This window comes from Entelurus aequoreus, linkage group LG09, assembly GCF_033978785.1.
Source record: "Entelurus aequoreus isolate RoL-2023_Sb linkage group LG09, RoL_Eaeq_v1.1, whole genome shotgun sequence".
In the NCBI taxonomy this organism is placed as follows: domain Eukaryota; kingdom Metazoa; phylum Chordata; class Actinopteri; order Syngnathiformes; family Syngnathidae; genus Entelurus; species Entelurus aequoreus.
The window spans coordinates 82,323,648-82,339,583 of NC_084739.1; the positions used below are offsets into that span (position 1 = coordinate 82,323,648).

At 39.4% G+C, this 15,936-nt stretch overlaps 1 protein-coding gene and 1 long non-coding RNA gene across 8 annotated transcripts in view; one reads left to right on the top strand and one right to left on the bottom strand.

Moving 5' to 3' along the window:
* LOC133657812 (girdin-like) overlaps positions 1-15,936 on the top strand; it is a 400,246-nt gene that overhangs the window by 370,974 nt on the left and 13,336 nt on the right. For 5 of the 7 annotated variants that reach the window (XM_062059584.1, XM_062059583.1, XM_062059578.1 and 2 more), the window contains 8 exons: positions 1,631-1,908; positions 1,976-2,119; positions 2,192-2,378; positions 4,371-4,516; positions 4,595-4,687; positions 4,768-4,970; positions 5,122-5,148; positions 12,197-12,274. In XM_062059584.1, coding sequence (XP_061915568.1) covers positions 1,631-1,908; positions 1,976-2,119; positions 2,192-2,378; positions 4,371-4,516; positions 4,595-4,687; positions 4,768-4,970; positions 5,122-5,148; positions 12,197-12,274 — 1,156 coding nt within the window. The remainder of the gene's footprint in view (positions 1-1,630; positions 1,909-1,975; positions 2,120-2,191; positions 2,379-4,370; positions 4,517-4,594; positions 4,688-4,767; positions 4,971-5,121; positions 5,149-12,196; positions 12,275-15,936) is intronic. The other 2 variants (XM_062059579.1, XM_062059581.1) reach the window with 2 other exon arrangements.
* On the bottom strand, positions 1,881-12,581 carry LOC133657815 (uncharacterized). The gene is made up of 3 exons (XR_009827378.1): positions 12,470-12,581; positions 2,208-2,360; positions 1,881-2,141 (listed from the first exon to the last, which is right to left on the bottom strand). It is a non-coding gene; the product is annotated as an uncharacterized LOC133657815 (long non-coding RNA).

Sequence of the window (15,936 nt, forward strand, 5' to 3'; positions counted from 1 at the left end):
TCCCGCTATGGATTTAGACCTGAAGTCCTTGTTTGGCACATTTTCAACCGCAGGCTTATGGGACACAAGGATTTACACTGACCGGCAGTTTTTCAGGGTGTGTCGCTGAAACGTCTGATAAGTTAAGAGGGTTGTTTGTGTTTGGGAGCATATGTTGTTGTATTTGACACTCGTTGACAAGGGATTTAATTACACTTAAACTGGTTTGAATAAAAGCAAAGTACGGCAGACATCCAACATGGCATAAGTACAACACTCTTATTTGTTGATGGTCAATAATCAAACGACCAACTTAGACCTCAATACCTACCTCAAGCCAGACCGGGTGTAAGCAAACAAAATTATATAAGATCTTACATAAGCACAACAAATGGCAACCAGATTTGATGTTATTAAATATAAGCATCTTAACATGTCAAAGGGATTTTCCTTCATAAATGTAAATAGACGCCAAATGTACAATTTAGATCAGAACACAATGAAAGTTGTTTAGACACTACATAGAGTGAGCTACATAGAGACACAATGCATATTAATTAGAGTTCCATCCATTTTCTACTGCTTGTCCCTTTTGAGGTCGCGGGGGGGTGCTGGAGCCTATCTCAGCTGCATTCGGGCTGAAGGCGGGGTACACCCTGGACAAGTCGCCACCTCATCACAGGGCCAACACAGATAGACAGACAACATTCACACTCACATTCACACACTAGAGGCCTTTGAGAGATATTATTTTGGAAAATGCTCACCCATTTTATTAAATAATAATTGTAATTTAAATCACCAACAGTTTTATTTTTGTATCATTTTTAAGTGAACATCGTCGTCGTCTCATTATTAATATTGTTGTCATATTTATTTTCATTGTTATTAATATTAGTAGTTTTAGTATTATTATTATTATTGTCGGATGTTGAAAAGCCTTCACTTCATAAATATTTAATCATTTTGTTTTATAATTTCAATATTTAACGTTTTATTATTGTTTTAAAAATACAAATGTGGGTAAAAAATGTTTTACAAATATTATAAAGAGGAGACATTGCCCCCTACAGTCTAAATCGTGTTTATTTAATTCTCACCCATTGTATAAAATCAATCCATCCACCGATATCCATTTTCTGCCGCTTGTCCCTCTCGATAATACTAATTGTAATTTAAATCTATGGTGTTTTTTTTTTCTTATTTCCAAGTGAACATCTTTAGAAATACATATTATTATTATTATTATTATTATTATTATTATTATTATTATTATTATTATTATTATTGTCATTATTATTTTCATCATAATTTGTATTATTATTCATTAGTAGTAGTATTGTGGGAATGTTGAAAGACCTTTACAGCTATTTTTTTTTTATTTAACATTTTATTATTGTATTTAAAAAAAATAAGAATGTAGGTAAAGAAAAAGTACACATAATTTAAATAGTGACACAGTGCCCCCTACAGGATCTGATTTAAAAACAGAATATACTGTAACAGGATTTTCCTGATAAAAATGTGGGTATAAATGTATAACTATATGTATTTATTTTTTGACTATATATAATAAATATATAAAAGGATTTTCATGTTTTAATGTATTTATACTTTCAAGACACTCACTTTGACCCCGCTGTTCATCCAGGTGGAGAACTCCACCCTGAGCTCACAGGGCGCCGCCCTCATGGCCCAGAATGCTCAGCTGCAGAGCCAGCAGAGCAGCGTGGAAGGCGAGCGCGAGAGCGCACTAAGGGAGAAGGAAGAGCTCCGGTCCACCTACGAGCTCCTCCTCCGCGACCACGAGAAGCTGGCGGCACTCCACGATAGGCAGGCGACCGAGTATGAGGCCCTCATCGGGAAGCATGGCGGCCTGAAGAGCTCCCACAAGAGTCTGGAACAGCAACACCGAGACCTGGAGGACAAGTGAGGAGTCAGGTTTGGAGGCGCTGATAAGAACAGTGAAACTAAAAGATGTGTTTTATACTTGCAGGTACAAGCAGCTCCTACAGAGGAAAGGAGATTTGGAAGATCTGGAGAAGAATCTGAAGGAGCAGCAAGATAAAATTACCCTGGAGAACCAGAACCACCGAGCCACAGCCGACCAGTGCAAACTGCTCAAAGAGGAAAACGACAGGTCAGATCCACCTCCGAGTCTTCTGCAACGAGTCCTTCCAAAGTGTTAGCTACAATACTCTTTTACACACAGACTGAACACAACCTACCGCCAGCTACTGAAGGACAACGAGAGCCTCCAGGTGGATCACAAGAACATCAAGAGTCAGCTGAACAGTGCCAAGCTGGAGCAGACCAGGCTGGAGGCGGAGTTCTCCAAGCTGAAGGAGCAGTACCAGCAGCTGGACATCACCTCCACCAAGCTGACCAACAAGTGTGAGGTGAGTAGACTGGACACTATTGACCTATAAAGTACTATACATTTATTAGAAAACAGTTTATTGCTATGGATCTTTTTATCTTTACTTGTTTTCATTTTTAATAAATACATTATTTAATGCCAAGTCGTGCATAGTAGCTCAAGGCATACTGCAGCGACTACACATCAGCATTTTGTCCCACCCAACAGAAAATGCACTTTTATTTCCTGTTCTGACTTCTTCACCATCCTGTCTCAGCAGCGAGCTAGACCACTGAATTACTCTGATGTCGTTAAATCAATTCTTCAACTTAATTCCCTCAAGACATAATAATTGCACAACTTACACAATTTAGCATGTCAGTATTTTGTCCCACCCAACAGAAAATGCACTTTCACTTCCTGTTCGGATTCTTTCAGCATCCCATCTTGGCAGTGAACTAGACCATTGAATTACTGCAAAGTAGTTATATCAATGTGTTACCTTCATTCCTTCAAGACATGGCGACTACACAATTTACACAATTGAGCGTATCAGTATTTTGTCCCACCCAACCGAAAATGCACTTTTACTTCCTGTTCTGATTTCTTCAGCAACCCATCTCGGCAGCGAACTTGACCACTGAATTACTGTTAAGTAGTTAAATCAATTCTTCACCTTTATTACCTCAAGACATGACGACTACACAACTTACACAATTTAGTGTATCACTATTTTGTTCCACCCAACAGAAAATGCACTTTTACTTCCTGTTCGGAGTTCTTCAGCAGGCCGTCTTGGCAGTGAGCTAGACAACTGAATTACTGCAAGTTAAATCAATTCTTCACCTTCATTCCTTCAAGACTTAACGACTAAACAACTTACACATTTTAGCTTGTCAGTATTTTGTCAGACCCCACAAAAATACTCTTTTACTTTACTTCCTGTTCTGATTTCTTCTGCAGCCCAACTAAGCAGCAAACTAAACCACTCAATTACTGCCAAGTATTTAAATGACTTCTTCACCTTCATTCCCTCAAGACATAGCGACTACACAACTCACAACATAGTGTCAGTATTTTGTTCCACCCAGTAGAAAATGCACTTTTACTTCCTGTTCGGAGTTCTTCAGCAGGCCGTCTTGGCAGTGAGCGAGACAACTGAATTACTGCAAAGTAGGTAAATTAATTTTTCAACTTCATTCCTTCATGGCGTAGCGTCTACACAACTTACACAATTTAACATGTCAGTATTTTGTCCCACCCAACAGAAAATTCACTTTTACTTTTTTGTTTGGGTTTCTTTCAGCAGCCCATCTAGGCAGTGAACTAGACTATTGAATTACTGCAAGTTAAATCAATTATTTACCTTCATTCCTTCAAGACTTAACGACTAAACAACGTACACATTTTAGCTTGTCGGTATTTTGTCACACCCCACAAAAATGCTCTTTTACTTGACTTCCTGTTCTGATTTCTTCCACAGCCCAACTAAGCAGCAAACTAAACCACTCAATTACTGCCAAGTATTTAAATGACTTCTTCACCTTTATTCCCTCAAGACATAGCGACTACACAACATTGTGTCAGTATTTTGTTCTACCCAGTAGAAAATGCACTTTTACTTCCTGTTCTGATTTTTTTCAGCAACCCGTCTTGGCGGTGAGCTACGCAATGGAATTACTGCAAATTAATCAATTCAATTCTTTACCTTCATTCCCTCAAGACATGGCGACTACACAACTTACACCATTTAGCATGTCAATATTTTGTACCACCCAACAGAAAATTCACTTTTACTTCCTGTTCTGATTTTTTCAGCAGCCCGTCTTGGCAGCGAGCTACACCACTGAATTACTGTCAAGTAGTTACATCACTTCTTCACCTTCATTCCCTCAACAACATAAATGCTGTTGATCAAAACATGACCTTTATTTGCACAACAAAACATGAACTTCCTGTTTTCCTTCAGCAGCCCGTCTAAGCGGCAAACAAGTTGACTTCAATTGCTTCCATGACTGTGTGTGCGTTTCAGCTGTTGAACCAGCTGAAGGGCAACCTGGAGGAGGAGAACCGTCACCTGCTGGACCAGATCCAGACCCTGATGCTTCAGAACCGCACCCTGCTGGAGCAGACCATGGAGAGCAAAGACCTGTTCCACGTGGAGCAGAGACAGTACATGTGAGCTCTGTCTTGACGCCTAAATAAGTAAGAGTTTGAAGTAAAAAGTCATCACGCCTGCGGTCGCCCTCCATCCAGCGACAAGCTGAACGAGCTGAGGAGGCAGAAGGAGAAACTGGAGGAGAAGATCATGGACCAGTACAAGTTCTATGACCCCTCGCCTCCACGCAGGTGAACAGGACCTCCTTCTGGTGTCCAAATATGACAACGAGAAGCGATGCTTTCAGTATTAACAGCCCCCTCTTTTTTAGGCGGGGCAACTGGATCACTCTGAAGATGAAGAAGCTAATCAAGCCCAAAAGCCGGGAGAGGATGCGCTCCCTCACGCTGACGCCGTCACGTTCCGAATGCGGCGACGGTTTCCTGTCTTTTCCCCCGGACAGCCAGGACAGCTCGTCCATGGGCTCCGGTTCCAACTCGCTAGACGACACTCTCACGCAAAAGAGGAGCAGCAGTGAGTAAACACACACAACCTCAACCAATAAAGTGCCAAGACTCCACATCTTCAGCACCATGACTCATCTGTTTCCCAACCTGGGTGACTTTTAATGTGTGCAAGCTCCTGCCCCTTTAACCACACCTTTTTATTTCTCTCTCTGCATAAGGGAGGAAAGGGCAAGGCTCAACCAATGGTATGCTGCGGACAGGGAGGGTGGGCGGGGTTTGGGAGCCGACTGTCACCTCTCTCAGGGCATGTTTTCGTGAGTCCATTGTCTGTGAGGGTCAGCTGTTCTTACGGCTGAGCTGCGCCAGGCCTCGAGGTTGACTCTTTTACTTCTGTTTCTTTTTGAATTTACAGCATTTTTTCAAAAATTCTCAGTCAACCTGCTGACCTGTGCAGTTCACCTGTAAAGAGGAAACACTCTTAGTGAGCTCCATATTCATTATTAAATGGTGCAAAGCATCGCATCCCGTTGAATAAAAACCCACGTTAGACTCTTTGACAAAAGCTTCATATGTGTTTGAATTTTGGAGCATTTTTTAAATATCTGTTTACAATAGCTTCCTTTATGGAAGTGAAAAATTGCACTAAAAAAAGAAATAAAGAAGTATGTTGCTTTGAGAAGACGACACAGTATTTTATTTAGTATACCGTATTTTCTGGACTATAAACTGCACCAGTACATAAGCTGTACCCACTACATTTTAGAAGAAAAAAAATGTTTTTCATATTTTAGCCACACCAAACTATAAGCCGCAGATACATACCGTTTTTAAATGAGATATTTACTCAGAAAAGTTATGTGAGTGTACCTTCAATGTTTTCAACGGTGCGTGTAACACGGCAGTAAAACAGATGATCTAACAAAACAAAAAAGGCATTAATGGCTTTATTAATCCTTTATGAGAGCAATTTGATGTTGTCGTTTTTTAATAAGGTTCAAAATGTTTATGAGGATTCTTCTTCCTTGTACTTTGTAAACACTTTGAGTTTCAACAGTTTCTTAAAGTGGATCATTTTAGTACATTGTTAGAGTTTTTTGCTTAAAGCAGCTCTAAGTGACTTTTCAACCTCCATAAGGTTTTTTCATAACTTTTAGGATGATATGTGGACTTACAATTAGTGGAATGACACCTCTGTCATGACCTGTATCGTTTTTACTGGCAGTTAGCAACTTTGAGGAGGGTGGCAGGAACCTTGCCACATAAAAAACTACAAATGTGCTGACTTGCTTTACGGCATACGTCACTCACCCTTTTTCCATTTGTTAAAAAGAGCCGCCAGAAAAGTAAAATAATTAGAAGAAGAACGCCTTCGTGCAAAAACTGCTATCATGGTCGAAGCTCCAAAACAACCAAAGAAACGAAAAGTTTTGTCTGAGGAGACAAAGAAAGAAAAAGGGGGGTTACCTGGATAAAAGGACAGTGAAGGATCAACTTTAACTTGCTGCCCATAGCTCAAAGATGAGGAGGGATTTTCGGCCGACGCTACCTTGGCTTTGTTCCTGCTAATCTAGTAAGTGACTTTCGATGCTCAAATCAAAACGATAATTCTAATGTTAGCTATCGGACATTTGCGTGGTAGCAATAAATAGCCACCGGCTTGATAGTTCGCAGTTCCACACTACTTACTTCGGAAAAAACGTTCCCGTCGGTCGTTCTTTGCTTCGGACCTGCATCCGCCCCAATACATTCTTGGTAGTAGCGTCATGTTTGTAGCACAATCCAGGATCATTTCTTGATAGTGTCTGCTATTTAACATCAGCCTAGTTATTAGAGACGGAATATTTGTCATCTGTGCCAATATTACATCATGTCAAGCTCAGACGCTCTATACGCTAATGAGGTCTTCTTCTGGCAAAACACTACCAATGGCGCCACCAAAATCAACCAAAACTGAAAGTTCTTAAGTGGGGCCTTAGTTCATTCCATAATTTAGCCCTTAGCAAAGAATAATTCATAGATTAGCCGCACCTTTGTATAAATCGCACGGTTCAAGGCTTGGGGAAAAAAGTAACGGCTTATAGTCCGGAAAATAAGTTTTTTATAGACTTCATGATTGCACCCTTTAATATACTGCTGTCATTTGTGTGTCGTGGTGATGCATTGGACTGTACAACATAGCGTTGTCGTGTACAAGTTGTGATGCTCACTTTAGAAATGATGGCCGTTTACACAACTGGTGTGTGTGTGTGTGTGTGTGTGTGTTTCCGAGTGTGTATACTCTGTTTGAAAGCACAGGGGCATCCAAACTTCTTCTACCAAGGGCCACATACTGAAAAGTCAAAGCATGCGGGGGCCATTTTGGAATATTTTACTCTATAAAAAATGCTAAGAACAGAAATGATGTGTATTTAAAGTAGGGCTGTCAAATGATGACGAGCGTACCACACCATCAATTTTCTAAACCAGATTGATCACATTTAGAAATATGGATTATTCATGGTTAATCACAGGTGATTACTTGCTTGTATAATTAAAATTTGCTTAAGAAATGACCCCAATATTTTTACATGAATGCAACTTTATTGACAATATTTAATCCAGGAACGTTTTTTAAATGTTTTACTCGAATGCATGTCATTTATTTGCACAAAACAGTTTTATCTCAAGTTTTTTCAGGCTGGATATTTTGAGTGAAATTTGCAAGCGAGCACACCAGTCGGTGTACCCTCACTCATTTTTGTACTGATCGATCATTGACCGTATAGCGGTTCAGGTGAAAGAGCTTGTACGGTCAAAATAAGCACCACCTCAGAAAACACTTTGCTCTCCGAGTACCACCATAATGACCAACATCAAATATATTGGCGTAATAGGCCTAAGTATTCATTAGAGAGGTTTTATTTAACAGGTATATTTTAATATTGTTGGCCACTAACAATACACACAGTTTGAACAGTACCACTGTGTTTGAATATAGGAGAACAAAACACTGTACTTAAATCAAGTGATTATTTGGCGACACACTCGATGGAGCCCGCGTAACACTAGTGGTACATATACCAGTTTGAGAATCACTGCAATATTTTTTTGTTATTAATCATGAGTTAACTTGTTAATTTTGACAGCCCTAATTTAAAGATAGACGTTTGTGTCAGCTCCGTAATATAGGTGCCATTATTATTGTTATACGATATTGATATTGGAGCCTTGAGTATTGGCCGATACGATATCAGCACAAATTATACATTCTTTTAATATTATATAGTGTGGAATGTTAGAAAAGGCTTGATCAAGTGAAATTAATCAGAGAACATTGGTATGTATGAAAAACTCTAACCTATTCATTATTAATCATCTATTAAAGTGGAGCGGTAATTGGTTTTTTTTGTCGACACCGAGTGACCACAATAGATCATGAAGTTTATGATGTAGTAAGTAGATTGATGCGGACACGTTTGTTACTGGATATAATTTTAATACACTGCTGCCTTTAGAGACTTTGTATTTAATATTGTTTGATATTTGTTTGTATTGACAAGTGTTGTGTTTTTAGACTACAATATTCTTCAATTAGGACACTTATTATGTATGTTTAGCTTTGTGGAGAGGCGGGGCTGGCGAGGGAGGGCACGTCCTTTATGTCACGCACGATAAAGGAACTGTACGGATTATTGGGAATTAAAGCGATCCGCACCAGCGTATACCACCCACAAACACACGGCCTGGTGGAGCGGCTAAATAAGACGCTGAAAACCATGATCCGTAAGTTTACGCACCAGGACAAACCCTGGTCAGTCAGAATCTCTTTCGGGATTCCAACTCGGGAGATGACCTGAAACCGGGCCTGCGCTACACTCTTTGCAGAGATGGAGCGCAGTGGCACTGCTTCGGGATAGCGCGTTGCGTAATCCACCAGGACTAGCACAAAGCTAGTGGGCTCTGTACCGAGGATGTCGTTGTGGCTTGTACAGCCCTTTGAGACACTTGTGATTTAGGGCTATATAAATAAACATTGATTGATTGATTGATTGAAAGCGATATCCCGAAGCAGTGCCACTGCGCTCCATCTCTGCAAAGAGTGTAGCGCAGTGTAACTAGTTCATTTTTCTTAATGGAAAGGTAACAAGGCAACCGCTTGTTACTCTCGGGGTCAACAAGCCGCTCAGGCAAATCATATTGTCTAAAAATGCATCCTCCCATCCATAACATGACTTCATCGCGCCAAGTGCGTGCTCTTTCAGTCAATTAGTGCGCGAGGAATATATATATATATATATATATATATATTAGGAGTGTGGGAAAAAATCGATTCGTATTCGAATCGCGATTCTCACGTTGTGCGATTCAGAATCGATTCTCAATTTTAAAAAATCGATTTCTTTTTTTTACATTTTTTTTAAAAATAATTTTTTTTTTTTTTTTTTTTTTTTTTAAATTAATCAATCCAACAAAACAATACACAGCAATACCATAACAATGTAATCCAATTCCAAAACCAAACCCGACCCAGCAACACTCAGAACTGCAATAAACAGAGCAATTGAGAGGAGACACAAACACCACACACAACAATTGAGAGGAGACACAAACACCACACACAACAATTGAGAGGAGACACAAACACCACACACAACAATTGAGAGGAGACACAAACACCACACACAACAATTGAGAGGAGACACAAACACCACACACAACAATTGAGAGGAGACACAAACACCACACACAACTATTGAGAGGAGACACAAACACCACACACAACAATTGAGAGGAGACACAAACACCACACACAACAATTGAGAGGAGACACAAACACCACACACAACAATTGAGAGGAGACACAAACACCACACACAACAATTGAGAGGAGACACAAACACCACACACAACAATTGAGAGGAGACACAAACACCACACACAACAATTGAGAGGAGACACAAACACCACACACAACAATTGAGAGGAGACACAAACACCACACACAACAATTGAGAGGAGACACAAACACCACACACAACTATTGAGAGGAGACACAAACACCACACACAACAATTGAGAGGAGACACAAACACCACACACAACTATTGAGAGGAGACACAAACACCACACACAACAATTGAGAGGAGACACAAACACCACACACAACAATTGAGAGGAGACACAAACACCACACACAACAATTGAGAGGAGACACAAACACCACACACAACAATTGAGAGGAGACACAAACACCACACACAACAATTGAGAGGAGACACAAACACCACACACAACAATTGAGAGGAGACACAAACACCACACACAACAATTGAGAGGAGACACAAACACCACACACAACAATTGAGAGGAGACACAAACACCACACACAACAATTGAGAGGAGACACAAACACCACACACAACAATTGAGAGGAGACACAAACACCACACACAACAATTGAGAGGAGACACAAACACCACACACAACTATTGAGAGGAGACACAAACACCACACACAACAATTGAGAGGAGACACAAACACCACACACAACAATTGAGAGGAGACACAAACACCACACACAACTATTGAGAGGAGACACAAACACCACACACAACAATTGAGAGGAGACACAAACACCACACACAACAATTGAGAGGAGACACAAACACCACACACAACAATTGAGAGGAGACACAAACACCACACACAACAAACCAAAAGTAGTGAAACAAAAATGAATATTATCAACAACAGTATCAATATTAGTTACAATTTCAACATAGCAGTGATTAAAAATCCCTCATTGACATTATCATTAGACATTTGTAAAAAATAAAAAATGGTGTGACAGTGGCTTACACTTGCATCGCATCTCATAATCTTGACAACACACTGTGTCCAATATTTTCACAAAGATAAAATAAGTCATATTTTTGGTTCATTTAATAGTTAAAACAAATACATTATTGCAATCAGTTGATAAAACATTGTCCTTTACAATTATAAAAGCTTTATACAAAAATCTACTACTCTGCTTGCATGTCAGCAGACTGGGGTAGATCCTGCTGAAATCTATGTATTCCATCAATAGACAATCCTTTTGAATCGGGAATTTTTTTTAAAAAATTTTTTTTAAATTTAATTTAAATTTTTTTTTTTTTTTTTAATCGAGAATCGTTTTGAATTGAAAAAAAATCGATTTTGAATCGAATCGTGGGACACTCAAAGATTCACAGCCCTAATATATATATATATATATATATATATATATATATATATATATATATATATATATATATATATATATATATATATATATATATATATATATATATATATATATATATATATATATATATATATATATATATATATATATACACATACACAGCCCGGCCTCCAGCCAAAAAATTTTTTATTGTAATTTTGAAGAATTTACCTGAATGTGCATGAACTATTTCTGTTCAAAATAGTTTGAAATGTCACATGTTAAATGTTTAAATATGAACTATCAGTTTAGTGTACTGTGCCAACTGTACTACTATATGAATACGTGTGTTCTATTGTTTTATTGAAAATAAAACAGCAAAGTCCATTTGGCTGTCATCTGTTTTAATTATGAGACATAATTGTGTCAAAGTCATGATTTTTTTGTTCATGCTTGAAATAAGAAATGATTACTTTGAAAAAGCAGTGTTCTACTTGTGAGTGTTGATGACACAACACTTGATATTCTAGTTTCAAGCATGTTTTACTCAATATAAGTCATCAAATCTCAGCAACAAGCTGTAATATCTTACTGAGATACTTCAGGACCAAAACACTTAAAACAAGTTAAACACTCTAACATAAAATCTGCTTAGTGAGAAGAATGATCTTATCAGACAGAAAATAAGCAAATATCACCCTTATTTGAGATATTGACTCTTACTTAGATTTCACTTTTTGCCGTGTAAGTGTTCAGTGAGAGTGACTGCGGTGTTTATTTAAACATCAGTTCACTAAAACTCGATTTACATCACAGTCTAGAAACAAAATGTGTGCTTAACTTGAGGACCACGTTGTGTAATAATGTTTATGATTGTGGTGTGCAGTGGCGTAGAAGTTGTGAAGGAGCATAAAATGTTGTGGTTGTAGCATGTGTGTCAGCTGTGCAGGGCCTCGGCTCGTCCCTGCTGCCTCTTTTTAACACAACATCCCTCTGTTGTACCCCCCCAAACCCCCACCCTTTTTTTCTTGTCCTCCACCTCTCCTCTGCCCAACTCTGTCGCTCCGACCCCCGCGTCTCACCGCCCGTGCGTTTGGGTGTGACAGCTTTAAAAAGGTTGCCTTTCATGAGGAACAGATCCAAGGACAAGGACAAGGCCAAGGCCATCTACCGGCGCTCCATGTGTAAGACCTCTGTTAGCCGCCAACGCCTCCTCTCCCTCCCGCCGCCAAGAGGGGCGGCTCACTGGTGTTGACATGAACTTCTGCGCTGAACATCCGTGAACCGTCCGCTTGTGACCCTTGACCCTTGTGTCGCCGCCTCCACTTCCTTCCGTAGACACCGATGTAGTGGTTAACGTAGACAAGATCAGGACTAACCTCGTAGATGGAGAACACTCTTCAGTCTGTCCACATGATTGCGCTTGTGTTCAACAAACTGTGTGTCGACTCCATGTTGGAATCAGTGAGCAGCTTTGTGCTTCGCTTGGTGCTGATTGGATGAAAGAGCTTGTGTGTGTGTGTGTGTGTGTGTGTGCATGTGTGCGTGTGTGTGTGTGTGTGTGTGTGTGTTCTGGCAATGCTTACTTAATGGGGACATCACTCTGTTTACACAGTCACCTTTAGGGGACCTCTGACGGTATGGGGACAAAATAACAGGTCCCCTAAAGGGAAACCTTTTTAAATGATAGTCAGATCCATTCTGAAGATGCCTAAGTGATTTTTAAGCTTTGGCCCATAAAACATGTTTACTGGTTAGTACAGATGTCCGATAATATCGGCCTGCCGATATTATCGGCCGATAAAGGCTTTAAAATGTAATATCGGAAATTATCGGTATCGTTTTTTTTATTATCGGTTTGTTTTTTGTTTTTTTAAATTAAATCAACATAAAAAACACAAGATACTTACAATTAGTGCACCAACACAAAAAACCTCCCTCCCCTATTTACACTCATTCACACAAAAGGGTTGTTTCTTTCTGTTATTAATATTCTGGTAGGTTCCTACATTATATATCAATATAGATCAATACAGTCTGCAAGGGATACAGTCCGTAAGCACACATGATTGTGCGTGCTGCTGCTCCACTAATAGTACTAACCTTTAATAGTTAATTTTACTCATTTTCATTAATTACTAGTTTCTATGTAACTGTTTTTATATTGTTTTACTTTCTCTTTTATTCAAGAAAATGTTTTTAATGTATTTATCTTATTTTATTTTATTTTATTTTTTAAAAAGGACCTTATCTTCACCATACCTGGTTGTCCAAATTAGGCATAATAATGTGTTAATTCCACGACTGTATGTATCGGTATCGGTTGATATCGGTATCGGTTGATTTCGGTATCGGTAATTAAGAGTTGGACAATATCGGATATCGGCAAAAAGCCATTATCGGACATCCCTACTGGTTAGTTTGAGTGTGAGACATTTGCACAGCGGCCCCCTCATCGGGCTCTAGCTGGTACATTTAAGTGGTGAAACTTCTTATAAGAGGACAGCTGTAGTGCTGTATTCTGAGGATCATGTCATATTTCATTTGAACTTTTTTTTTTTTTTAAACGGTCCTCAGTAGTCAAGTACAAATTTGTGTGAATTATGCAAAATTATTTAAATTTGGTCCCCATGAACCATATTAACGCTTTTTCCCCAGAGTCCCCAGTAAGAATGATCAGCACATGACTTCATCAATCCAGAGATTTAAAGACGTGTATGAGCTAACTGGCCAGTGGACAATTTACACCATTTTTTTTATGCCTCCACAACCTGTAGAAAGGGTGGTCCCCACAAGTAATGATCAAAAACTTGGTCCCCACACAGTGTGCGTGTGTGTGTGTGTGTGTGTGTGTGTGTGTGTGTGTGTGTGTGTGTGTGTGTGTGTGTGTGTGTGTGTGTGTGTGTGTGTGTGTGTGTGTGTGTGTGCGCGAGGGAATGTGTGCTTGCCTTTCATGTGCTTGTGGTGTGTTTGCATGACTAAAAAAAAGTGCTTCATCGCCGCCGCCTCTTACTTTGGAGAACTTTGAATGTAGCCTTTACCTGGTAGAAGTGATTACTGTGCATCTCCTCCGCCAATCATTTCACCTCTTGATTGCTTTTTGTGCACGCCGTTGCACCTCCGCCTGCCTTCAAAGCCATCGCACTGCTCGTGTGTGTCGCCTTTGCTGCGCTTTACACTCACTGGTCACAACTTTAGGCACACCTGCACAATCTAAGAAGGTACCATGCAAGAGCCCATAAGGCCCGATTTTCATTTGAATTATATAATCAAACTTTTTCCACCGCACCTCAGGAAAAACAACTTGGCTCCTCAAGTGCCACCATAATGACCAACATTAAAATTCAGTAGTGTAGTAGGCCTAAGTATTCATTAAAAACAAGGAAGAGGTTTTATTTCACAAGTATATTCGATATTTTGGCCACTGTAACATTATACGCAGTTTGAACAGTAACACTGTGTTTGCATATTTATTTAAGTGCTTCAGTCAGAGCCGTGTATAGAGTATTGCCAACTCGGTTTCAGAGTTGGTAGCAAACATGGCGCCCTGCAGTCACATGAATGTTTTTTTTTGGCCATACTCTCTCTGATTGGTCAAAAGCCCCTCACGTGACTACAGGGTGCCATGTTTGCTACCAACTTTGAAACCGAGTTGGCCACACTTTCTCTATACACGGCTCTGACTAGTGGTACCCGTACCATAGTTTCACTCATTTGATGGATTCATTACCAGTATATTTATTAGAAAGTGCACAAAAAATGTATTCACATCGCGATTCTCATTTATTCCAATTCTATATTGACTCATAATTTTAAAAAAAAGATTACAAAAAAAATGTTTTTAAAAAAAAAAAAAAGAATATGCTTTTAAAAATGAGTTTTTATGCCATCTCCATGCAACCAAAAGGAGCTTTTCTAGCCAGCAACCTGTTTTGAAAACATCTCACTATAATTATTAGACCAAATAATACATTGGGAGAATCGGTTTGAATCGAGAATCGAATCTAACTCAAATCGGCACCCCAGGAATCGGAATCAGAATCAAATGGAATAGTCAGGTGCCCAAAGAGTCACGCCCTAAATATTTATCATACCTTTGGAACAGCTCTTGCACTGGATCTCGTTAGATTGTGCAGGTGTGAAACATAAGCACCTCTATTTAGTGTACTTTACAGAAATAAGAAACATTAGCGCCAGGTTAAAAAAAAACATTGGCATTAACAGCTGTGGCTGTAGGCAACCTCATGATGGAGTTTGTGTATCGGTGCCACAAGATGGCAGCAATGGCATTAGAAGTACCAGTAGGGATGGGTACCGAAATTGGTACTTTAATTGGTACTCACCGAATTCCGTCGGTACTACCAGGTACTGTAAAATATAGCTTTGTTGTACGTCCAGCTGCATACTTGTCGAACTGTGGCGGACTGTATACTAGTATACTATGTGTATACTAGTGATTAGCATTAGCGATTTTACATGGCATTTTCAAGACCTATAAATGTGGCAATCTACACTACAACTAAGATTACGATCAAACAGCTGGTGTGTAATAAGTACAATAATTACAGTGCAAACACTTTGTAGGGCTCAACAAAAGACAAGACTGGCATACACTATTTTCTGGCTATGGCAACTAAAATGAATTAAAAACGTAAAATCATGGACACTCTCAAAGTGTTGCTCTTACTGCGTAGCGCTGCCCTCTGTGTATCGCTCTGTCGGCAATACGCCACTGCCATCTAATGTCCAGGAATTGCAACTGCATGCAAAGTCGACAATCAAATACTTGCAATTGAGAATGTAAGAAAACAAGATATAACAACTGGACAGCACAGTTGTCATTATC